This window comes from Phalacrocorax aristotelis, chromosome 5 (genome assembly GCF_949628215.1).
Source record: "Phalacrocorax aristotelis chromosome 5, bGulAri2.1, whole genome shotgun sequence".
Classification (NCBI taxonomy): domain Eukaryota; kingdom Metazoa; phylum Chordata; class Aves; order Suliformes; family Phalacrocoracidae; genus Phalacrocorax; species Phalacrocorax aristotelis.
The window spans coordinates 43,873,022-43,897,995 of NC_134280.1; the positions used below are offsets into that span (position 1 = coordinate 43,873,022).

The following is a 24,974-nucleotide window of genomic DNA, read 5'->3' on the forward strand; positions in this document are numbered from 1 at the left end:
GAAGGAGGCACTACTTTTTGCCTTGTACAGCAATATGATAGAATAATGATAGAACACAGTTGCATTGGGCTGCAAGTTGGGTGGACTGGCATCCTGATGTCAGACAGGAGGTCCTCTCTGATTTTGACCATCTACAGGACCCTCTGGCCCTCAGGACATAAAGCAACAAAGCACCTTGGGATTGTCAAGTGCCCACCCCAGGACAGCAGATTTTCCTGTGGCAGAGTGCAGGGCCAATGATGATGGTGCGGAGCCAGCTGTGCCACCAGTAAGCACACCCCACCGTGCCAGGTTTAATCCATGGTGGGGTGGAAGAGGTGCCTCTTGTGAGCTTTGCAGCTCAAAGTGTGTACAAATGTCTTCTGCCCATGGGAACGCTGCTTACCCTGAGAGGTGAACTTAGGCCACAGGAGGACTTAAGACATCAGGAGAGATGTTCCACCAAGGAGGTGGACTCCAGTGAGGAGCCCATCCCTGCCCATCCCATGTCCCATCCTGCTAGTCACTGACCTTAATCCAGCACCATTAGCCTGGGCCAGGAGGACTGAAAGGAGCTGAAGTTGGCTTCCAAATTGAGGGTCCTATCCAAACGTCAGTGCAAGTTGACTTAAGAGCTTCTACCTTCTCCTTTCCTGTCCAGGTCCCTTTTCTTCTATAGCAGTCCCCCAAAATGTCTTATTTCCTTATTCCCCCTTGGTGAGACAAATAATTTTTAATTCTCATTCACCATCTTAACCTTCCTTCCTTCTCTGCAGGAGGCTCTTTCAGCATGTGTGGCTCAGTAGAGGTAGGAGCACACTGCAGGGCTGCCACTGCCAGAGCCGAGAAGCCAGGCGCAGTGGTCTGCATCTCCCCTGAGCCCGGGAGCCCCATCTTCTCTCCCCGCCAAGGCTGAGGACCATCCTTGGAGCAGTGCAGTGAAGCCAAGCCACCAAGTAGCCTTGCTCCTGCCATCACCCTCTCTCATACCCCAGGACTGGTGCCACCATGCCAGGTCTGCACAGCATACCATACCAGATGAGCGCTGTGCAGCTTAGCCCAGTAGTGCCTAGTGGGCAGCTCCCCCTTGATGCTAGAGTCCAGAAAAAGCTGCTGGCTTATGGGGGATCTCCTGTTTCTTCTGCCTTCCTCACCCTCTGGAACGGGGGAGAGGAGGAAGGAAGGTGCTCCAGGGGAAGGTTTGTCGCTGGGTCTTGCGCTGCAGGGTGATAGCAAAAAGGAAGATGCCTCAAAGGCGCCTCATCATGTGGCTGTCAGATAGCATCCCTGTTGCTTGATCCACTTAAACGCCTGGTGGGAAGTCAATTGGCAGACCTCAAAGTGGGCAAGGGCTCAGTTTAGAGAAGCATCTCTCACAGTTTGCTCCTGCAGCACGCTGGGAAGGTTGTCCAAGCTCTGTTTCTCATCCTGCAGTGAGCGGGCCCTTCTGGGGTGTGAGAGCTAGCCCACCGCCCTGAGCAATCGCTTGCCCTTGGGGGAAAGCTCAGTGTCCCCAGGGCGTCCTGTGCCTGTGACGGACCTGTACCCTTGAGGCTCTGTTCCCAGGTGCCTGCACACTGTGGCTTTGCCAGGACTCAGTGGTTGCCTGAACTGATCTCAGTTGGGCTTTCATGGGCTTGTGCTGTTTTGGAAGGCTATGGTGCAGCATGTTTTTTCCAGCTGTTCCTCAAACTGAAGCCAGGGAGGAGGCAGCACGCTACTGGGAACACAGATGTTTGCTCGCTCGGCTTAAATCAAAACACTCTTGAGGTGGCTGTGTTTGCTATGGCACCAACATCCAGCAATTGACCTGCAGCTTTTGTTTCAGACAAGGCTCTTAATTGAGTCCAGGGTTTAAAAACCACGGGAAGATGGGTAAGAAAAAGCTCGGTCTGTGGTGCCAAGAGGTATGTGCTTGAACCACACTCCTGAGCCTTGCTTTAAGCCAGTAATGGGCTAAATCTGCTTGGAAATGGAGCTCCTCAGGGATGCTCATATGCAGTATCCTACCTGGAGAGCTGGACTTGCCAGCAGCTGAGGCATGGCCTCTGGGAGGCTCAAGTCGGTCACTGGCTGGGAGGAGAGGAGGAAAATACCCTGGCATGTATTGTGACATTAGAAATTTTTGGTTCAAGATGGATTACAAACTGCAGAGTCTTTCATCGTGCATCAGAGGCTAGATGTAACCTTCATTTTGGGCTGTATGTGGTTTTGAGCTGTGCATAGCGTGTTTTATGTGGAAAGTTAGTGTTGAGTATCCAAAAATGCAAGCAGTTTGCCTCTCCCACACGTTCTAAAAAAAAAAATGCTCCTGTGAGTATTGAGGGTTTGGGGGTTTTCCCAGCGTCCTCTTAAAATCTCAGGTGGCACCTGCAGGATTGATGTGCAGCCTCAGGGCTGAGCCTAACCCTTTAAACTATGGTATGAATCCAGGTAACTATTGCTAGAGCTGTGATGGGCCAAAAAAGTGCCTAAGCTGCTCCCTGGCCGTTGGGTCAGGCTGGAAAAGTGCTTTAAATTGTATAGTTATTATAGGCCTAACTGTGCCCCTGAAACTTCTGCTTCAGGGTGAGGATGGGAGACTGGGACGTGTGTTAATTGATGTGCAGTTTGGAGATGACTAACGTTGCTCGTTTGCTTTGTCTGCTCTCCCATCTTCGGAGTTGTTCAGCTGCGTACCACAGATAGCTGTAGCAATAAAGCCCAAGGGACTGTTTAAGAAAATAAAGCCTAGTCCTGTGATCACCCTGCTCTCTTAATTGCCTAGGTAATGAGCTGGCCTTGGAGGAGCAATTTAAGCTGGGAAAGTCTTGTGACTTCCCTTAGGTAGGCAATTTACCTGCTGTGTGTTTTTCTTGCCAAATATTTCTCTCTGGCTCTCATGAGAGTAGCTGGTAGGAAGCTGTTGGAGGTCCCTAGGGTTTACACTGGGCTCTCGGTGGCTGCCTGCTCTTCTCCCTACAAGCAACCAGGGTCTCTCAGGGCTTCTTCAAATGCAAGCACTGGAGCAGAGCTGGTAGGAAACTCCAGGTTAAGGTTGCAGGCTGGGATGATGCACACCTAAAGCTCTTGGGGGACAAGCGGTGGGAGCAGGATGGTTCAAGCTGCTATTGATGCTGCAAGAAGGAGGGAAAGCCTGGCAGGTCCTTGTTCTCTTTGTCCTTATTTAAACTTCTGCATGTGCTTTTCCCTTTGACACCCAAGTGCCTTCAGAGACACAACAGAAAGCTACACATAGTCAAAGCCTCCTAGCTTTTAAAAGTGTAATTAGATCTTTTAACAGGACATCCATTATTCACCACGCATGCTCACAGAAGGTGGTGTATCCATACTGTTCAGGCAAAGGATAAATAATTCATCTATTTGATGACATTTGTGTCAACAGGAGCTGTGGCAGGTATTATGAAATGGTAAGTAAAGCTGTAGCATCTATTATGAATAAGCAAAGGAAAACTCAAGAAGTATTTGCCAGTTGCTAGCAAATGGGCTCCATACATCCCAGTGATGAGGAACAAACTGACGGTTCAGCAAGATGGGGAGGAGACAGCTCTGTTGCCCAGTTTCAGCAAATCTCTGCCTGCTTCTCTAAATATTTTCATGATGCCCTTTCCTTCTAATGCATTTCAAATACTCCACATTGGAGGAGCTGTTGGCTACATCCACTAAGTCTTCCTTGTAAGTGGAACTGGAATATTTCTGCACTGCCTAGGAAGAGCTCAGGTCATGCTGAACAAGACAAAAAAAATCCCAGAATAAGATATGCTTTACTAAGTGCATGTTCCTGTTCTTTGCTTCTCAAAATAGTTGGAGACATGTAAGCTCGCTGTAAAACATGTGGATTAAATGACAGAGCAATGATCAGATTTGGCATGCAGACAGTGTAGGTGCCATTGGAGAAGCCAGAGAGGAGGTCGCAGTGCTTTGCCTGCCTTTATAACAGCAATTTAGCTTTCCACCATTTTAAGTGTGGCAATCAAGAAGGCATTTGGGCCAAATTCTGCTCTCTTAGCAACATGCTGCTGTTCTCTGCATTGCATGCTCCTGCTGAGCCATGGCTGTGTCACCTGCGGGCTTCCCACCAGTGGAAACAAAAGCTCTTGTGGTGGTTTCACTGGAGTGTTGCAGAACTCATGTGTCGTGCTGGTGGGAGAGAGCTGGGCTATCCCTCAACTTTTTTCGGTGGATATAGTTGCTCTTGCATGTGGATGGGCCAGGTCCTGGAGGATCTCCCCAGTAGTATTCCCAGGGAGGATGGCAGGCAATGCAAGCCCTCATTAGTAGAGGTACTTTGCCCACCAAGGGAGGGTGGAGATGGGTGGTGTCTGATATGGGCAACCTGAGGCTGCTCAGGGTGTGGCAGGCATTGCTTGCCTAATACCTGGGACCTGTGTGAGCTCATCATCTTTCCTTTTTTTTTTTGGTTAGGGAAAATATCATTCTTGCTGGGTAAAAAACTCTTTTCTGTGTAAGCAACTTCTAGATTAAAAATGAAACAACCTCAGTTTATTCAAGAGAAACCTGGAGAGTTTTGGTTTTTTAAGTTTCCGATATTCTGCTGCTTCCTGGAATAAAGTGCAGGGAAACAATTTTCAGGGGTTATTTAATGTGAGGGTGTGTGTACCAAGCAGTAGAGCTGCAGGTCCCTCTGCCAGTGAGCATCTCAGAGCTGGAAGGGTGGGTGGGAAAGAAGATCTGGAGATATCTCCAGGTCAGTTTTTTACTCCCATGTGAGTGGAAAACCTTCATTTCAGGGAATTGGCTCAAATGGCAGAAAGAGAGAGGTGGGTAGGAGGCAATTTCATTAATAAATCAACCAACCTCTCCTTCCCTCAGAGAGTGACAGATATGCACTGGGGCATTAAGCCCTATGGCAGAATGCTTGCAGGGAGCACCATTACCAAAATCCTCCTTCTCTCTCCTTGCCCAAAACCTACTTAGACTTATAATTGCCATGCGTATGTCCCTGCCATCACTTGCAGCTGGGTTCGGTGTTTCCTTGCCTTGTTTAAATGGTGCCAACAGTAGTGGGGAGACATGACCCCTTGCTGCTCTTGAAGATTCATGAAGTGGTTGGGTTTCTATCTGCTGCTTCTCCTGCATGAACACCTGGAGGGGATTTGGGATCAAGTCATCTCATTTTCCTCCTTTGCAGTCAGCAGCTGATGTGAAACCCTGTTCCCACTTAGAGGTTTTGCCATGTGGAGGGAAGGGGGCTGGGAGATATCCTCTCAAAAATGTTAATACCCACTTGTTGGTGCAGAGATTTCTCAGGTCTGCAAAGCCCTTGCAGGTTCAGGAGTTCACTGGCAAACCTGGTAGGCAGTGAGGTGTCCCTTCAGCATCACGAGAAACAGCTTGCGAGGCTGGGTGCTGGGGGAAAGCTGTCCTGGAGATAGAGGAAGGAAACCCACCCCCCTTTGGCCTCCCAGACCTCCTCCCCCCAGGGGGTGACAGCACAGGGCCAGGCAGCAGAGACCTGGCAAGCAAAGCAGGCACCGGTGTGTGAGGACCACCAAGGTGCCGAAAGCATCCCTCTCCTGCGGGGAGGTGGATGTGAGCAGGGAGCTTGTTCCTCAGAGATGGGGCCAGGTGGGGAGAGGTTTTCTTCCTCTCTGACAAAAGCCTTTTTTTTGTGGCAAAATAGCCTGTGGGCAGAAGATATATCTTTTCTTTCTTTGAAGAAATAGCAGGAAAAATGTGCAAGCCTTGCTGCTTTCTGGTGACCAACTTCTCTCTCTTCCCCTTCTTCCTTTGCCAGAGGCAAAGGTGATGCCAGAGCAAGGGAGCCCAGGAAAAGCCACTTCTCTCTCTCTCACTTCCCATCCTCTTCCCCCACCCCCCTTGTAAATACCAGTCCCCAGTTACACCATGTCTCCCTGCCCAGCATGAAGGCAAGTGCTGTCTTGGGAAGGCCGCCTTTCCCCCGGTGCTGAGCTTGCCCCGTTCCTGCCTTGTCCTTCCCCGGGGTAGCTGGGCGGGAGGGGAGGATGCCGCCATGGCTCTCCGGCTCGTCTCCGCTTCATCAGGTTGATGTGCTGTGACAGTTCTGCTGAATTGCTGACCTGAGGGGCTGCACGGGGCTATTTATGGAGAGACAAAGCTGGGGAACACCGGCGGGAGGCCAGCCTGAGATGTCTGCAGCCAAGAAGGGGTCATCTTTGGTGTTCCTTGGGTGGCTTGGATGGAAAATGTGCTGTTTGGGGAAGGTCATGGGAAAACCCCCATGGGGATTCTGGTTTGTATGAGAGCAAACCGTCGGCCCTGGTGGTTTGATCCTGTTTGCAGGAGCAGACTGGGTTTGCTGGCAGGCATCTGCATGGAGGACAGTGAGCCATCCTCTTATTTTAACTTGTTTCCTCTGGCCCCACAGCTTAGAAGCAGCCCAGATGCTGTTAGCAAAGTCTATTTTTAGGCAGTGCTTGTGATCAGGTTTTCCTTTTGCAGGCAAATATCAAACTGTTAAATCAGACCTTTGAGTACAAGGCAGCACCCTTTAGCTGCTCTTCTATCATCCAGGTTTATTTCTATCTTGCACCTCCAGTGCAGCAGTCTGGGAGCTAGCAGAGGAGGACAGAAGATCTTTAATAATTCATAGCTCCTATGTTTTGCTCCCAGGGATCAGGAAAGTGAATTGCTGGAAGGGTGTTGCCAGAAACCTGCTCCATGCGCACCACAGGACCCTGCCTGAGCAATGCAGCTGCCGTGATTGCACGCTGCTCTGCTCAATGGCCTGCCTGTGCCTGGGACTTTGTGCAGGCTTGTCGGGCCCTGACCCAGGCAGGGGACCCTGGGCAGCAGCACTTGCAGCAGGATGATGTTCAGAATGGGAGAGTGGTCAGGACGTGGCAGCATATACATGTCCAGCCCAGCACTCCCGGAACCAACCCACTATTGTACAAACACGTGCCATAAACTTAATCCCTGGCTTCCAGCCCCTTGGTGTTCATATAGTTCCTGAAATGATCTGCGTGGGCTGAGCCTGAGGGGAATTTCCCAGACCTCCCAGAAGCAGGGGATTTGCTGCCATATCAGGGTTTTTTTTTTTCAGTTAAAAGCAATATTAGAACAAGGACATATTTTGGTTATGAAACAGAGTCGATCTTTGGGATGGTCCTGTGTCTGGCAGAAGTGCACCTTGTTCCCAAAGCCTCATGTGTGTACCAGTGAGGCTCTGCAGACCACAGCATCCTTCCTTGCTCCCACCTCCCTAAAAGCCAGTGCTTGGCAAGCACCCACAGAGGATGTGGAGGACCTTTGGGATGGAAGGTGAACCCTGGCAGTGAAAGAGAGCAGGTCTGCAGGGGGCAGCATGCCTTTGCTATGTGCTTGTCTATCCCAGCAGAGGCACTGACAGATGGGGGGACTCCACTTTGGAGGCCGAACCAGCCCCTCCGCTTGTGGCTGCCCTTCGAACGCAGTCGCTGCTGGGTTCTGCTTTGGACCTTGTGGTCCTGGAAGAAGGTTCAGAGATGTGTTTGGAGCATCCACCTTTTACAATGGCTGGGAAGCTGCTCACCCATGAGCTTCTGCACACAGGCACTGAGGTCCCTCAGGATCTGCTCCACATGGATGGAGAAGCTGAGTTTCAGCAGCTGCTTTGGCAAAGAACAAGGTGAGCTGAGCATTACAGAGCCTGGTTTCATTTATGTGCTGGTGGCTGGTGCCTTGTGCCTTCTGACTTGATGCTCTGTCTTCACTTGTGACTTTGCTCTCATTGACAGCTTTAAGGGGTGTTAAATTACTTCCAGGGTCCACTTGATGCTCCCATTGCATCTGAGCATGGAAGCTTCCTGGCACATGTAGCACAGGAGCTGGGAAAAGCAAATTCAAAAGAGCTTTTGCTCTCTCTGAGCAGAAGCCAAGGGCAGGCTGCAGCAGTAGCTGATGCTGGTGCCTTGCACCTTTCCTCCTCAGTACAGGTGGGAGCAGCTGGTATATCAGCAGCCAAATGCCACATTCTGTCCTCATGGTGCTTGCTTCCTGGCTTTGCTGCATTCTCTGCTGTCTCCTGGACAGTCCTGCCATGCGCAGGCTTGTTGTCATCTTACTCTTTAAATATTATCCACCCTAAAATATCCCTGGGATTTGTTCTCTTAGGGAGCACGGTACAAAATTTACAGGCACATCTTTTAGTTAAACTGAGTGACAGATTTCCTCATCCGTATTTACTGTGCATTGATCTAGGTTGCCTGTGATCTTGGTTGTCTACATTTGTATCCATGTGTGAGTTTTCCTGTGTTGTTTTTCTCCCACTGTGAGCTGTGGCTTGCCTTAATTTGATTGCATAAACTAGCTATGTTGCTGAACTCTAATGAGACATCATCGACCGGACTATCCAGATTGTACCCTTCAAAATGGCATGTTCCTTATCCTGGAAGAGTGGGTTTGCTGCAATGCCTTTTGTGTAGGGCAGGCTTTCACTGCTGTTGGCCAGCGATCCTTTGCAGAGTCAGGGCATGCTTGAGGTGATCCATTCTGGTTCAGCGTCACAAAGAAATGCTGCGTGCAGTGACTTCTCCAGCAAAAGCAGAGCTGCTTCCATGCCCCAAGAGCCGGTGGGATGTGTATGGTGTGGCACTAAGGGCTGTTTCTGCTTGCAAGGAATGGTGTGTCCACGTTGGGACTGGGGACCTCACTGTTTGCTATTGCTAGATGATGAGAGATTTGCAGCTGCTGAGCTCCCTAAACAGGTCCCTTTTTGCTACTGGTTGCAGGTAATTGCTGACAAACACAGGACCTCATAGTTACTCTGCTGATGCCTGTCTGATCCTTGGCTTTAACTGCTCTTTATTCATAGGTTGTTAAAGGTCTGGAGCTGGGGAAGGAAGTTGAGCATATTGGCTGTTAAAGATATGGGAGGAAAAAAACAAGGGGGGTGGGGAAGTTGTTGAGCATATTTGGTGGGTGAAAAATGTCCTGTTAAAATCAACTCTTTTGAGGGGTGAAGCAAAAGGTTGGCAGTACATCACAGCAGTACATCACAACTTCCCCAGCAGTGCATTGCCCAGCTTTGCAGCTAGGTCCACGTTTTGGACATTCATGGTGGTGACTTGCATGTGTTACTGCAGCACTGAAGTCCCTTCCCTTTGCTTTTTGCAGTTGCTCTAAAGAATTCTGGCACTGGAGAAGTGGAGGGGGATGGAAACTGCAGCAACAGACCAGCACTGGGCTCAGCAGCAGTACCTGAAGGCGAGCTGCTTCTACAGGTTAGTGCTCCTTGCTGGCCACTTCTCCCTGGCAGACGCCTTCAAGGGATTTTCTTCCTGTCCCCTTTCCATCTCCTTTGAATTTTACCCAAAGAGCAGGCTGTTCTGTTACTGATTGCAGGGTGTGTTGGTGAAGCAGTGATTTCACGTGGTGTAGCTCATAGTGCTTCTGACTGAGCAGAGGTTTAAGACTTCTTCAAGTCCCTGGGGAGAAACTGTGTTGCTTCTTCTCTCCTTTTCCTGTCCTTCCTGGAGAAAATTGCCACCTGTAATCATTTGGCTGTCAGAACCCCCTCCATCTTGGTGGAAGCGGTGCTAAACTGACCACGGTGATTCAGCTATTCCTGCTTCTCTGCCCTCGTGTGTAAATGGGTCATAGGTGTGACACGGGAGCAGGACATTTTGAGTGTGGTTTTCAACATGGGCACACTGGTCCTGAATCAGGGATGTTGTCTAAACACTGGTGAAAACAGGGAAGACAATGTCATGGATGTCTTCCCTGGTTTTGAGGCAGCGATGCATGACACCGACTACACAGGTGCTGATGGGCCATATGCTCAGCCCATATATACAGGGTACATGGATGTATCTTGGGAGCTCTGTGAAAGACACATAGTTGGCTCCTTTGGTGATACTGGAGGGAATGCTGGTGATGCTGCAGCATGGCTGGGCTGAGCCTGCCGCTTCCATGGTTTATTCAGAGATGCTGGGAGATGACCTGTCTCCAAACCACACATAGTGAATAGGAAGAGGTCAGGCTCCAGCAGCGGAAGGTCCTGTGAGGATATGGGTGTCCTCTTCCTTCCCCACCTGGCACCTGAGCATGGGCTGCAGCACTTTTCCCTGTCTGGCTGTTGTCCAGAGCAGGACAAGCATGCTGGTCAGCCCTAGTTCCTTTCCAAAAGCTTCCTTAGCTCCTAGCAGTAAGTATAGTTCCTGCCCTGCTTGAGAGCTGGAGAGCCAGGATCTCAGTGTCTAGTGAGAAAAATGCTAAAGCCAAGGTGGTAAATAACCAAAAAACTGAGAGTTTTGTGCTGTGTATGTAACAAAACTGTGCTCAGCAGGGCTTGCCAGGGATTGATGTCCTGCTCACGAACTTGATGCCATCCTTGTAGGGGTACCAAGCTGGTAGTTAAAAGCTCTGGGTTTATGTTTGGCTCTTCCAGGGGCCTGTCTGTATGATGCTATGAACAGCAGGGACCCAGAACCTGCCTCCGTACCATGATCAAATGCTCCTACATGTTTAAAAACCTACTTCCGCCTAGTCTGTCACCTTCAACGTCCAAATTTCCTTTGTCTCATCTCTTGGTCCACCCTGATTCTTCCCTTCCCACCCCTCTAATTTTCCAGCCTTACTTTTTTGGCTTCTCCTTTTCCACCAAGACTGTCTCCAGCAGCAAACTCAGCAGAGGAAGGTACCTTAATCTGGGGTTAATAATGAAAATCCCTCTAAAGGAGCCAAGGCCTTAGCAAGACTGAGAACTGGGTGGAGCACCTCTGCCCAAGTGCACAGCAGTACAGGTTCACATCACTGCCTGCTGGTCAGTGCAGTTAGGGAAGGACAGAGTGCTGCAAGATGTTGCTTGCTGTTGCCATGGCAAAGCGATGCCTCTGAAGCTGCTCAAAGGGTTAAAGTGCCTTTGGCAACACTAATTAACCTCTGCAGCAGATTCCCACACACTGAGATCAACCCCAGTAAATAGAGAGAGCATTTGTTCCTGGAATAAAGGGAAGGAGAGGGGGGAGAAATGTAGACCTGGACAATGAAACAGGAGTTGGCAGCAACAATAGCTGGACTTGGCTGAGACTACATACTAGACCCTAATTAATCCTGATGTCTACACATTACGAAGGGGGGAAGAAAGCCAGGGCTGGCTACTGTGGCTTCCCTGCCTGCAGCCAGGTTAGTGGTTCGGGATGGTTTTGTTTCTGGACAGCCATAGGGCTTCTGGGGTCCACACTGCAGGAGGATTCCTGCCTTCTAGAGGACTCCTGCTTCAAGCTGGCAGGAGGATCCCCACAGAGATCTGTTGCCCTTAGGGAGGGGTGGCCGTGTGGTGCTGCTATGGCTGTGAGAGCAGTTTGGCTCCTGGGGAGATAAATCGGTAATTTCCTTGGGTCTTCACGGCAGCACTGTGGGCTTGAAGCTGTTTACTGGAAGTCTATCAGGATCATTTCAGAGGTGGGGAAACTGAGTCACAAAGCAATGCCTACCACTCAGGGAGACTCCTGTGGGCCTGCTCCCAGCCCTGGCGAAGTGATGACATGGTCTTCAAAGCACTGGGCTCTGCACTGCTGGGGCTTGCCCCCCATGGTTGGCAAAGGCAGGTGCAGCGCCTGCAGCACTTAGCAGTTTGGGGTACTTCCCTGGATCCTGACAGTGCCTGTGTTAGCAATGCTCTTCTGTGTACCACCTCCTGCCTGGTGCCAGAGAGGAGGGATGAAAAGCCAGGGCTTCTGGGACAGCAGCTGCACTCCCAAACTGGCAGGGAAGCTCCTCTGCACTTTCTATTCTTCACGGATCTCCAGGTGCAAAGGACACTGTCAGCCAGCATCCTGGTCCCTTCTCCTGTATCCTGTCCTGCCAGCTCTGGGGATGCTGGCTCGGAGAAAACACCCAAATTACTTCCCAAATTTGTTAGACTCATTAGCTCCTCTTGAGGAAGATGGAGACTCCAATCAGCTCAGCCCGTTCCTGTCTGGGAACGCAGTGCTCCTTTGGATGTTGACTTTGCAGTCCTGGAGCACAAGGAGAGGATGGAAGGGCCGGTGAACTGTATAATATGTAAGTTGTGTAGCATTAAATATGCATTGGAAACCTTGGATCTATGGCTGCATTTACTATTTTCTGTGGGAAAGGCTTAGTGTTTCAAGCCTACATGGGCAAAGGACCTTGAGTATTTATTTTGTGAAAACAGAGCATGGTGTTCAGCCTGTTTGGGTGGAGGGCATGCATGAATGAGCACATGCTCCAGGACAGGGTGTCTGCATTGTGTAAATCTGTACACCACACAGAGACCTCCGTGGCTGAGAGCATCTGGTGGCTAACGTGTGCATCCCAGGCACAGGTGGCTGCAGACATCCCTTTCCCCCATGATCACCAACACTTGGTCCTTTTGCTGCCATGTGGCGCTTTGGAAGGACGGTGCTGTACAGGCTGATGAGTGCCTTGCAGCAGGCTGTCGCTGGGTGTGAGTTTAGGGTAAATAATTTATTTGCCATAAGGAAAAGGTACTCTGAGGTCAACCAGCAATTCTGTGGTTTTCCCCCAGGGACAAGACTCAGCCTGTCCTCCCTTCTGCTTTGGAAGAAAGTGGCTTTTCAGAAATCAGGTGTTTTCACTGTGATTTCAAAAACCAAACACTGATGCTTTAGCTTTCACCTCTTCCATTTTCACTGGTTAAGGCTCTTTGCAGTGTTGGGTTGGCCACCTCAACCACTAGGTGGGTGATGCAGGAGGAAGGAGTGGGCAGGGGAGACAACACCTTTCTAGGCCTTGTTCCTTGCCATGGACTGCCCAGGCAGGCATAACATGATCCTTCTCCAGGCCTCTCCTCTGGCACCTGGAGAGGACAGGAGGGGTGCAAATGAAGCCAGGAGCTGGGCATGTTTCTCCCAAACCAGCAGGAGTATCTCTGTCCATGTGGGCCAAGCAGCAGCAGGGAATGCCCAGCCAATGCTGGCAGCATGCAGTGATCTGCAGTGGGTTTGCTCTCCACTGAACATGTCCCAACTTTTTTGGCCTCATGCTGTCCTAAGCCACGCACGGATGCCAAGACCCTGCTGGGCTGTGGGGGGGATGGGAACTACATGAACAGAACCACCCAGGTAGACAAGAGTCAACATTAAATGCAGCCAACATGAACCGCTGTTTTGATTCAAGGTTGTCAGAAAGGCTTGTTTCCACCAGAATACCAGAATGGACCAGTTACTGATGGTGTCCAGTTTCATTCTGCAAGTTGTTCTGAGATTTTTATTTGCTCTTCACATAGGATGAGTATAAATGTCCAAAACTGAGACTGAGCGAACGCTTCCAGGATGGAAGCAGTTTTCTATTGGTTTGGATTAGGGTATGCTTGGGCAGCTGTATGGAAGAGCTACGTGACCTCGGACAAACCCAGCAGAAGGTGCCATCTGTTTTCTTGGTGAGCACGGCTCTGCCAGCATTGATCCCCATTTTTCTCCATCCAGCCTTCAGTGGAATTTGCCCCAGCAAGGCAGAGTGGAGGATAATCTGAGAATGAGAGGCAGGCCTTGGCCTCTGCTAGGTAGAGCAGGCTCATCAGGTCTGTCAAAATTTGCATTTTAGCTCCATGTGCTCTGGTCCTGTGGCAAGGTATGTGCATAAGAATGGAGGTCTCTGGTGCTGTTCCCATCCTGCAGGAAGGGTATGAAACCAAGAAGCTACTTGAACACTGCATTGGTGGATTTGGTGAGAGCCAGGGCAGTACTCAGTGTTATGACAGGAAGATGCCACTGGGAAGAGCTTCCTTTCCTTCCAGATTTTCCCATGCTATGTCTCCTCTCCTGCACCTTTCTCTTGGTGGGGCAGTGGCTCAGCTGCCTGCTAGCTGGGACCGGCCATGACTTGGGTGACCTGTGTCCGAGTAGGATGAAACTTGCTGGCCAGCTATGTGGTGATGTGAGTGTGGCATGTACCTGCCAATCTGCTCTCTCCCCTAGGCACTTGACGGCTTCGTGCTGGTGGTGACGTCGGAAGGACTAATATTTTACTCCTCACATACGATTCAGGACTATTTGGGATTTCACCAGGTTGGTGGGACACCTCTGACTCACTGTGGTGGGTTTACAGAGTGGATTTTTCCTTGGTGCTGGAGAATAGCCGCAAGTTCCCTGCAAGGAGGAAGCTCTGCGTGGATCACAGAGTCTTGGGGGACTGCATGGGGCTTTTCCTTGTTCTTGTGAATTTGGATCCCATGTTGCCAGACACGGTCGTGGGGACGTGTCAAAGCAACTTTGCTAGCCCACAGAGGCTTTCCACCAGCCACGTTGACAGGCTGTGAGGTTTATGGCCCCGTTCTGTAATGCCATGGTGAAATGTCTGAGGTTCTCTGCCCAGTGTGCCTTCAGGCACACACTCTTCTGGGTGACCCTTGGGAAATTCCATAAGGCTCCAATGCTTTGTGGCTATCCAGATTACCCAGGTAATCTGGAAGGCACTAGGTCAGATTTATGGGGAATTGGGACTTACCTCTACAGTCCTTTAGTTACTGTGGTTTGGTGTTGCTTCCACACAGCTGGCTTTCCCCAATATCTGCGGTAGATGAGGGCTGTCCACCTGGGCAGAGGGCACAAGTCCCGGAGCAGGTGCCTCACTCTCTTGATAACAGTGTAGGGCTGGGGTGACTTTGCTGCTGTTTTGTTCCCAAACCCATGTTTTCATTTCATCCTATAAGTCAGCACTAGGATTTTGAAGAGCACCGTGTTATGGGGACGAGCTTGTCAGAGGGGACCTGTATTGCTGATGTTAGCGGCTCTTTAAGATGGGGGCAGAGGTCTGGCCCAACATGGACAAGGGGTCTGTAGAGCAAGATGTGCTGTCTGTTCCCACTAGCTCTGGTGGAAGATGTCAAACCTCATTCAGCCAGGGACCTAGCTGAGCACCAGGGAAATTGGGTGAGATATGGCCAACTGGGGCCATGACAGGCTGCTTCCAGGTGGGGCTTGAAAACTGGTGCCTGGGGCAGGCCACAGAGCTCACATGTTGCTCTTTTTTTTTTTTTTTTTTTTTTTTTCCTCTCTAGACAGATGTCATGCACCAGAGTGTCTTTGAGCTGATCCACACTGAGGACCAGCAGGAATTCAGGCGCAACCTCCACTGGGCACTCAACCCACCCCACACTCCAGAGGGTGACCCTTCTGCAGAAGGTAAATGCAGGCTGGGAGCCAGGCACCCTACTTGGCAAGAGATGTGTAGCTCCCCATGTACACTGGGGAGCCCAGCTGCTTGCCATCACTTGCACGGGGCTTGCATCCTTGTGGCTCTAGCCATGGCTTCACCCAAACATTGTGGCTTTCCCTGAGTTTTGGTTGCTGTGCTCTGCAAACTGTCACAGTCCCCGATGCTGGGGACCTCCAATCTTCTCTAGGCATCCTTGCTTGCTCCTTTCCCAGTCCCTCTCTCCTACAGGGGGGAAGAGTCTTGGCTTTTCTGCTGTTGCCTACAAACCAGATCAGCTGCCTGCAGAAAACTCCTCCTTTCTGGAAAGGAGCTTTGTGTGCCGCTTTCGCTGCCTCCTGGATAATTCCTCTGGCTTCCTGGTGAGTACAGACCCATGCTGCAATCTCCACAGCAAGAGGGGTGCAGGCTCACCCCGAGGGGTCCATGCCACTGCTGTAGCACAAAAGTTGGCCTTGAAAGACCCAGCGCTCCTTTCTGCCATGTGCAGCACCTGAATGTCTCAACAAGGAGATATTTCTGCTGTTTTTCATAGGTTTGGTCTGTACCTACAACCTCTCCGTGTGGGTTTTGTTCCTCTCGGAGATGCTGAATCTTGAACAAAAGTGCTTTTACTCCACACATTTTGCCAAGTTTTTGTGTTAAAGGCATCTCTTAAGACCAAGTAGGTGGTGTTCATCCCTCCTTCTCTCTGCTGCAAGTTAATGGGGTTCTCACCTTTTCTAACCACAGGTGTAACAATGCTATTTCTCATCCTGCTTCAGTTTGGAAACTCAATATGAATAAAAGTCCTGGTTGTCTGTTGTTTAGAAACAACACTATGATCCCTGATGGGGGCTGTGATACAGCTCAGTTAACATGCAAAGCAGCCTGTGCATTGGATGATGCCCTGATGCAACTGCAGCATGTGCTTGGCCCTGCAGCTGCTGCGTGTCTGAACCCAGGGCTGGCAGCGAGCGGCTGCAGGGGGAGAAGGCAGTAGGCTGCTGCTGCGGAGACCTCAGCATAGCATCACTTTGATTCTCTGTCTTACTTTAGTGGGGAGCACTGGAGTCGCAAGGAACAAGTCACAAGGGATTATTTGCATCAACTCTGCAGTGAGTTGGCTTGCTTTCCATGCAGCTCTCCTCCCTCTCTTCTCTCTCCTTCCAATTTTCTGTGTGACACTGAACTTTTCTCCTCTTCCCAGGCTCTAAACCTTCAAGGCAGGCTGAAATTTCTTCATGGTCAGAACAAAAGGTCTGAAGATGGGTCTGCACTACCACCCCAGCTTGCTCTGTTCGCTATCTCCACCCCTTTGCAGCCTCCGTCCATCCTGCAGATCAGAACCAAGAACATGATCTTCAGGACGAAGCACAAGCTGGACTTCACCCCCTTGGCATGTGATGCCAAGTAAGCAGCAGAGCTGATCTGAAGGGTGATGCTCTGGGCTTCCAGCATGCCACTCCATACCCTGCCTAGGTGATGCCCCACCCCAGCTTTGTCTCTGAGCTGGATGTGTTTTTGTTCTCCTGCAGGGGGAAGATCGTTTTGGGCTATACTGAGGCAGAGCTGCGGATGTGTGGCACTGGCTACCAGTTCATCCACGCTGCTGACATGCTGTACTGTGCCGAGAACCACGTCAGGAGTAAGAGTCCCTCCCCCGGTCCCTCATGTCCACCTCTGAGGCTGATGAGTGAGGCTGGACTATGCACATCTCCATTGGCTGCTGTATCAAGCCCAGCAGCCCTTTCCCCATAGGATGCTTTGCTTTATGCCTTGCTGTGATGCTCTTGTCACTGCAGGGAGCTTGGGGTGGTGTGTAGTGGAGGGTATGTAGCTAGGATGATGTCCCCTGTGTGTGCTAGCCATGCTATGGCTGTGATTCACCTGCTTATCCTGGCTGGAAATGGCAGCATCACTGGAGGCAGCCCTGCCTCTGGTGACATGCTGACAGCCCTTAGCACCATGCTTCCTCCTGGCAGTGATGAAGACAGGAGAGAGTGGGCTGACAGTCTTCCGCCTGCTGACGAAGGAGAACCGCTGGAAGTGGGTGCAGGCCAACGCACGGCTCGTCTACAAGAACGGCAAGCCTGAGTACATCATTGTCACTCAGAGACCCCTTGTGTAAGTGCCTTCTGGGTCAGCCCAGGCTGGGATGGGGACAGGCTGGCTTTTTCCATCAGTGTGGACTCTGGGATGCCCCAAGTAGAGAAGGATGTTTGATTAGTCATTGCTTCTTGTACCTTTTAAAGGAGCAGCCATAGCATACTGTTCTTTGATGCTGTTCAGCCACATGGCCCTCTGCAAGTATGGGAGAGTGCTAAGCAGTGCTGTGCACCTCACAGCCCTGCCCTGGTGTCCTGGGCACGGGTCCAGGCTTAGGCTGGGGAGACTAGTGGCTGCTCGCCAGCAGCTGTAGGAACAGGTGGGTGCTGGAACAGCAAGGACCTCAAATGTGGCTGCTGTATGGCAGCAGCCCAACATCCCTGTCCTAGAGGGGTGGCTGCAGTGTAGATGAGCAGGGCAAAGGTGTGACCTTCTGTCTGGCAGAGCTCTGTTACCCTTTGCATTTTAAGTATCCTCTTGGTTATACTGCAATTGTGTGTTTTTGTGTGCATGTATGTATATAAAAATGTGTATGTGTGTGCATTTACATAAACGCATACATAAATGTATATGTGTGTGGTTCTGCTTGGTACACGGATGCTGGTCATAGAAAAGGGGCTTTGGTTTGTAGGAATCACAATTTTCCATTGCAGAAGCAGTTTGTGGTGAGTGTTTGTGCATATACAAGCCCCAGTCTCCTCTTCCTACCCTGCAGAGATGAAGAAGGAGGAGAGCACCTTCGGAAACGGTCCACGCATCTTCCCTTTACCTTTGCTACAGGAGAGGCGCTGTTATATCAAAGTGCTTGCCCTCTCCCGGGCTTCCCTGACCCTTTCCAGAGCAAAGAGAAAACCAGCAAGTCCAAGAAGACCTCCCACAGCCATGGAGGGTGCTCCCAGAAGGATGGCATTGACCCCAGTTCTCTGATGGGTGCCCTGATGCGACAGGACAAGGCGGTGTACATCTCCCATCCAGCTCCCAAAACTAACCACTCCTTCAGCAGCAGTTTTGTAGACCACCTCAAGGACATGTCCTTGCTGGATGCAGGGGGCGATGCTCCAAGTTCTTCAAGTGGGGACAGCCTCAGAAAGGAGCTGGTGGATTTGCAGCAGGAGGACCCTCTCTTGGCCACCCTGGACTCTCTCTCAATTAAGAGTGACGAGAGCTGTTCCAACAATGAGCTGTTCACTGCGCTGGAGGGCCTGGGGTTGAATGCTGAAGACCTGGAGCTCCTGATGCTGGATGAGAAAATGGTGATGGTCAATATGGACCCTGACCACACCCTGTCACTGAACGACTGCCTTGACAGCAACAAGATTCTCTCCTACATCCATGCCACTCTAGTGAACAAGCATGAGGGAGGACAACAGGTCTGTCCCCTGCCAAGCATGTCCCTGACCCCACATGGAGGCACTGCTATGTATCAGAACAATGTGGAGGATGAGGACTCACAGTACCTGCCCCAGAATGTGGTACAGCCCAGCACTGCCTTGGGCCAGCCCCCTGCTCCACTGTGGGAACAGCCCCTCCACGCTGTGCCAGGTCAGCTGCCCCCACTGCTGCCGGAGCCATCTGAGAAGAAGAAAGAGCCATCTGATGGTTCGCAGTGGAGGCCAGCTGAAGAGGCAGGTCTGCTCCACTTCCTCCAGCCAGCATGGGGAATCCTGTGGGACAAGGCACCCAGCTTATCCCGGGGAGCCCCCTGCCTGCAGGAGTCACCGAGGGCACAGCAGCTGAGGCATGACTTCCCAGCCATACATTCCACCCAAGAAGATGCGTGCCAGTCCTTCTCGCTACCCAGCCAGTGCCAGGGCAGCGTGGGACCACCCAGCCAGCCAAAGCACCATCTCTTGCCAATGAATGGGTTGTGTAGCCACAGCCCTGACTCCACTCCACACCTCCTTACAAGCAGCAGCCCCAGCCCATGGCAGGACTATGTTTGCCCACTCCTGGTGTCCCCAGCTCAGCCTGGTTTTTATGGCATCAGCCATGACTTGGTCTCCCAGCACCAGGCATGCTTGAGTCCAGGGCCTGGTGCACCGGTGGTACGCTTTAACCTGAATGGATTATGTAGCATGGAAACTGCGGGCAATGGAGTGTCCCAGGAAGAGACGGCTCCATACTCTGGGTTTTTTCCCCCCTCCTCATACCATCTTATTCCCAAGAAGCAGACGAGCCCTGTTCCCTCCATGCCCCAGCACCCTTTTCCAGGCTCATCTGCAGAGCGCTTCAGGAACATCGGCAGGCCGTCGGAGACTCCTGTGAACTCCTATGGGACGTACACCTCCACGCTGAGCCAGGAGAGCAGGCACAGGGTAAGGGCTTTTCTCTACTCTTGTGCTTAGTTATTTATGCGCCAGAATTTCCTGGGAGTCTCAGCACAGGGAGGTACAAACTGCTTGGTCAGTAGACAGGAATGACCTTGCTCTAGCTGGTGCATGGCCAGAAAGGAAGACTTTAGAGGGTTTCCTTTGCACCAAAAGTTGAAAAGCAAAAAAGCAGAGTGTGGGTTCTTACTTTTCAAAGATGACTGTCCCTGGATCTGGTTTCCATATGGTTTGTTTAATTGTCATTTCTGTAGAGGAAGTAATTCTGGCCATTCACTGGTAGGCTTTGAAGAGTGGTACAAGGCATGCGTGAGATGATCTGCTGTATCATAGTCTCTTTCCCTTGTGGAATTGTCCCCTGGCCTGTGCCCAACCCCTTTTGGCAGCCCATCTGGCTGCTGCTAGCCTTCTAGCATCACAAGGCAAGGTCTGCAGCACTCTATCCAAGCATCATGGTGCCCTTCAGGGCTGTCCTTACAAGTGACTCTTGTGGGATTGGGACCAACAGCCCAAACTGGGGCTGCTTGGGGAGGGCATAGGGAGTGAAAGCTGCCTGGCCCTTTCCCCTCTCCTTGATGCAGATGCTGTACATGTCTGTAAGGGCCATGAGATTTCTGGGCTGGGGCTGACAGCATGGAGAGCTGGTCTAGGTCCTAGAGGATCCTGCCTCTGCAGTGATGTTTCCCTAGCCTGCAGGCACCACCAGGCAGGGTGAGATGTCTAGGGTTGGTCTGTCCTGCCTCCCTGCTTACCCAGCTCTGCCCTGGTGAGTACTGTCCCCAGGGCAGCTTCTTCCTTGTCAGACATCTGTTACTGGAAGAGTGCCCTGCTATCTCACAGGGATCTCTGTGTTAACCTCACGGGCCACCAGATGCTGGCAAAGCATCTTCTGCTTCTTCCTGAAGGCCATACCTTGCACCTCAGGTCCTCCTATTCTCCATCTCCTCCAACTTGATACACCATGCACCTTATAGCTCTGTTGAAGAGCTTGACTCTGGACCTGCCTAGGGATTTGGGTGCTTGTAGGACCAGTGAAGAACAGCCCCGAAACATATCAAGAGCTCTGTGGCCACCTTGTGGCTGGTGTGGCTTTGGCTTGCCTGGAGGAGTGCAGTAAGCGTGCAATACCCAGGTGCTTGCTTCAGGTGCAGTCCAGGTGCCTGTGATTTACAGATAGGTTTCATGAGTGAGCTGCAGGGCTGTGATACCTGGCCAGGCTCTGCAAAGGTCAACTAGCAGGTCAGTAGGTGAAAATTAGAGCCAGCTGAGGAGGTTGGATGCCCTTGTCCTCTGTGTGCTTTCAGCCTCTTGTTGATGAAGTGATGGGTTGACATTTGTGAGAGACGATGTGGGGGAAGGTGTGGGGATGTATATGGGGTCACTGCTAAGCTCCTGTAGCACCAGAGACAGTAGGGCAGGAGCAGACCTGCTCCCCCTCTTGCCACTGGGCCTTTGGGCACCAGTACTAGTGAAATGCCTCAAGATGCCTCAACACTCTGTTTTCTCTCTCTTCTCCTAGCCCGAAAGTAGCTGTGTTCTGCCCAGTGCTCCCATGGGACTCCCTGGAGACTGCCTGGTGCTGGGGGGGAGCCCAGCTCCCCTCTGCCAGCTGCACACCCAGGCAGAAGAACTGCCAGATCACCCTCATGCCTCCATCAGCGACTTCTGTCTCTAGGAGAGAAAGACTGGAATGGACAAAGCAGGACTATTCCCTGGGAAAGGAGCTGCCTTCAAGTTGCAGATAACAAACCTTCCCCCTGCCACGTTCTTGGTGTTGGTTGCTTTGGCTGGGCTGGGTTTTCTTGCCTTTTTTTCCTTTTGTTTTTTTTTTTTAATCAACTTCTCCACCATCCTGCCCCTGCTGAGGATCCATGTGCCGTCCTGTGAAGGTGTCTCTGGCCTGGGGAGGGCAGTAGCTGGCAGCAGGGCTGGAGAGCAGCTTTCCCCATAGCACAGGAGCGAGCTGGGCTGCGATGCTGGTCAGCCAGTGTGTGCAGCCTTGTCTTTAGATAAAGACGAGCTCTTTAGCTCTTTATCTCTTGGTATCCAAGAGCTGTATGGCTCTTGGTCAGTTGGAGGATCTCAGAGCGTACTTGTCACTTGCGGTCTCATCCTACCCCACCTGCCCTCCTTGCTTCTGTTTCCCTGGTGGGGTGAGTGTCTACCCACCCTGCCTGCATATCTTACTGAGAGTCAGCTTTGAAACGTTTTGGGTCTTTTATGGTTGCTGGTGTCTTTTAAGTGGCATTTGGAGTCTAACTGTGGCTCTATAAAGAAAAAAAGGAATGCTTTCTATCAGCAGCCAAGCTGCTGTGTTGAAGGTGTGATGTTCATGTGGCAAATCCTGCATTTTGCCGAGAAGCCAGGGAGTGAGGGCTTCATTGCACCAGCCTTTGCAGTTCTGCCATTAACAGAGTGCAATTTTTGGTGCATTTTGTGAGGCTTTTGGAAACCCAGGCTGTTTCTATGGCTGTTGCTTGGGTCAGACAGTTCAGTAGTCCTTGGCAGCGTCTGTGGAAGGCAGCCCTTGCCCTGAATGACAATAGGGTTTCTGATGGCTAATGTCCTCCAGCTTCACCAAAGCTTTGCACTTACATAAATGTTCCAACACAGATTAAAGGCTCATGCATCCAGAAAAAAAAAAAAAAGAGACAGGAAAGGTTTTCACCTCTTAGATTTCCTGCCATCCCAGCCAGGCATCTGTGGCCGTGGCCATGTTGTACAGATACCGCCTGTTTTATAAAGGAAGTGAACCCTGACTTGTGTTCTCGTGTTGCACTGGTCCTTCTTCACCACCAGGTTTCCCTGTGTCCCACATGTTCCCGTTTGTTAGGGTTCAGATTAGACTTCCTGTAGCAAACACCCTGGGTCTTGCTGTACTGTACATGATGTGCCCAGGTTGGCTGATAACCAGTTTTTCTCCTGGGTGATGGGGTCTGAAGTACCTGAACAGGCAGTGGGGGATCATTCTTAGACAGCAGGAGCAGGCTGGCATATAAGCCATACCTTGCATCTGTGCTTAAAAAGATTGCAGATAAGTAGCGGAGCTGCCTAACCTAAGGAGAAGATTTCAGATTTACTGAAAAAAGAAAAATTAAGATAAAATAACTACTGATGTACTGATAGAGTGATATTTTCTGTGGGAAAATATCACTCTAAATACAGCCCATACATATGTATGTAAGTTGAGAGATTTATTTTTATGCCACCCCAGTGGAGGAAAAAAACCCTCTTACCTTCCCAAAGTGGCATCCTATGGAATGGGACAAACAGGCTGTTCAAAAGCTCAGAAATACAGCGACCCTTTAAGAAATCTGACAAAGCAGCATCCTTCCCCCTGCATCTCCAGCTTTGGTCTCGTGTGAACTTATCCTTTTTGTTTCAATAAATGGTTCTGGACCTCAGCCCCTGACATGTCCCTTGCTGGTTGTGTGTATCTTCCCCTTCTCAAGCATGTCAGGGTTTCACTGCTGCAGTGTTGGAGCCTGCGTCCTGCCACTGGTGACCCAGGACAGCAGCCGCATGAGAAGGAGGCAGGCAGGGCTCACCCCTGCGTGATGGAGGCTGTTGCAAGCTGTGCAGTTGAGGTGGTTAAAAGACCACCTTCTATGTGTTTCCCCTCACCACCAGAGGAAGGCAGAGTCCCTCAAAGGCTTCTACAGAGGAGCTTTCTCAGCTTGTACCTGCTTTTCATTGTTCCTGTGAGTGTGCCAAAGTTGTGGAGACAGCCCAGCCTGGGGACCTTTGTCCACTGCCTTTGGCGAACAGCTGAGGCTTACAGGGCTGGAGAAGGTGGCAGCTGAGCTTCCACATGAGTCTGGGGTGCAGTCTGCCTTGGGCACTAGGCTCTGGCTCCTGCCAGCCCTGCCTGTAATAAGCCCTCTGCTCAGGGAGATCCAAGCTGGTGCTGGGAGATGTTCAGCCCCTGGAGAAGACAATTTCCTCTGTGTGCAATCGCTCTTGGTTCTATATTGTTGTCCCCTCTGACACTGGGGACTGCCACGTGCAAGATGCGTAGTCTGGAAGAAGTGAAGGTGAAGCCATTGTTGGGGATGGCAGGCAGCCAGGAGTACAGCCACCCCACCCCAGATGTGCTCACAGCCTTTGGGATTGCCAAGCACACTCCACCTGTCTTCCAGCTCCTGCCATGGATGTGCCTGAAGCCCCACAGGTACCAGGGGAGCATTTTCCAAAGTGCTGAAGAGTTTGGTGAGCTGAGCAGGGCTGGACTGCGTGGTCGGCACAGCCGCTGCCTGTCTGGCTCATGAGCATTTTCCCTTCATTGTGGGAGCATCTTTGGCCAGCTCCAGCAGATGATGCCACCTGGTCTCCAAGGTGGGTTGTGGATTTGTATGCCCTAGTGAATGTGGCATTTTGGAGGGCTCCTGGGACAGTGTGAATGTTGTTTCTGCCTTCTCTCTAGAGAAAAGACTTCGTATGCCCATTCTGTCCTTTGGGAATCAACAGGCATGTGGAGAGAGGTGATAGGGTGGGATAGCGAACCCCAGTCTCCCAAAAGAAACAAGCAGGTTAAAAGCAGTTGGCAACCAAAATATTTAAATTTCAGTAGGTTTGGAAATGCTGGTACCCAGCAATATTAAAAGAATCAACTGAATCTCTGATCTGGTGATCTGAGTATCTGATGATTTTAAAGGAATGGGGAAAAAGCAAATATTCTGCTGATATTTAGAAAGAATCAGGTGGGATAATTGGAGACCAGCAGGTCAGATGGGTTTATATGGATCAGGGAAAATTCTCCAGAAAGGCAGTCTGTTGCTTCAAAGTGAAAAGGGTCCTCTTATTATTCAGTGTGATCTTTATGCAAAATAAAATTTGGTGATCTGTTTTGTTCTGGTTTTTATTTTAAAAAATCAAAAAATTCTGAAATAAACTGAGGAATTTGATGGAGATGGGTGAGCATGTGGTTATGACAGACTTCGGAGAGCTTTTTGCTCATTCTGCATGACCTTCTGATTTAAGAATGCAGAACCAGAAGCTTCCTCTCAGCTGGGCCAGGAAAGCTCTTGTTTGTACAGGAGTTTGAAATGTGAGCTTTGCTCAGATTTGGGATAAAAGTGCAAAGTTTTCTATAAGCTCAGTTGCACAGCCCTATATTTATAAAACCACATAATTCTATAGAGATATATCTAAATACAAAATGCATGTATATATAAAATATCTATATAATATAAAATGTCATTTAAGACCAACTAGCTGATAGTTCTCCCTTGCGTTGTTTTTTTCAATCTGGAAAGTAGAAACACAGGTTTGTTTTTCCGAATATTAGATTTTAAAACGTTCCACACCCACCTGGCATCTGCTGCTCCATAACAAAATAAAGCAAACATTTCTCAAGTTTGGCAGAGACACGCTGGGAGAATGAGGTCCTCTATAGTTTCTGTGCCCTGCTCTGCTTTTTCCTCCCTTTCTCTTCCTAAGGAACAAGCTATGGGA

At 50.6% G+C, this 24,974-nt stretch overlaps 1 protein-coding gene across 1 annotated transcript in view; it reads left to right on the plus strand.

Moving 5' to 3' along the window:
* LOC142057691 (aryl hydrocarbon receptor-like) overlaps positions 1 to 24,685 on the plus strand; it is a 28,186-nt gene extending 3,501 nt beyond the window's left edge. Inside the window, exons 3-11 of the mRNA XM_075094181.1 lie at positions 9,079 to 9,185; positions 13,869 to 13,958; positions 14,951 to 15,074; positions 15,337 to 15,467; positions 16,295 to 16,497; positions 16,623 to 16,732; positions 17,070 to 17,211; positions 17,909 to 19,508; positions 21,040 to 24,685. Coding sequence (XP_074950282.1) covers positions 9,079 to 9,185; positions 13,869 to 13,958; positions 14,951 to 15,074; positions 15,337 to 15,467; positions 16,295 to 16,497; positions 16,623 to 16,732; positions 17,070 to 17,211; positions 17,909 to 19,508; positions 21,040 to 21,195 — 2,663 coding nt within the window. The 3' untranslated portion in view covers positions 21,196 to 24,685. The remainder of the gene's footprint in view (positions 1 to 9,078; positions 9,186 to 13,868; positions 13,959 to 14,950; positions 15,075 to 15,336; positions 15,468 to 16,294; positions 16,498 to 16,622; positions 16,733 to 17,069; positions 17,212 to 17,908; positions 19,509 to 21,039) is intronic.
* Positions 24,686 to 24,974: the final 289 nt, after the last annotated feature.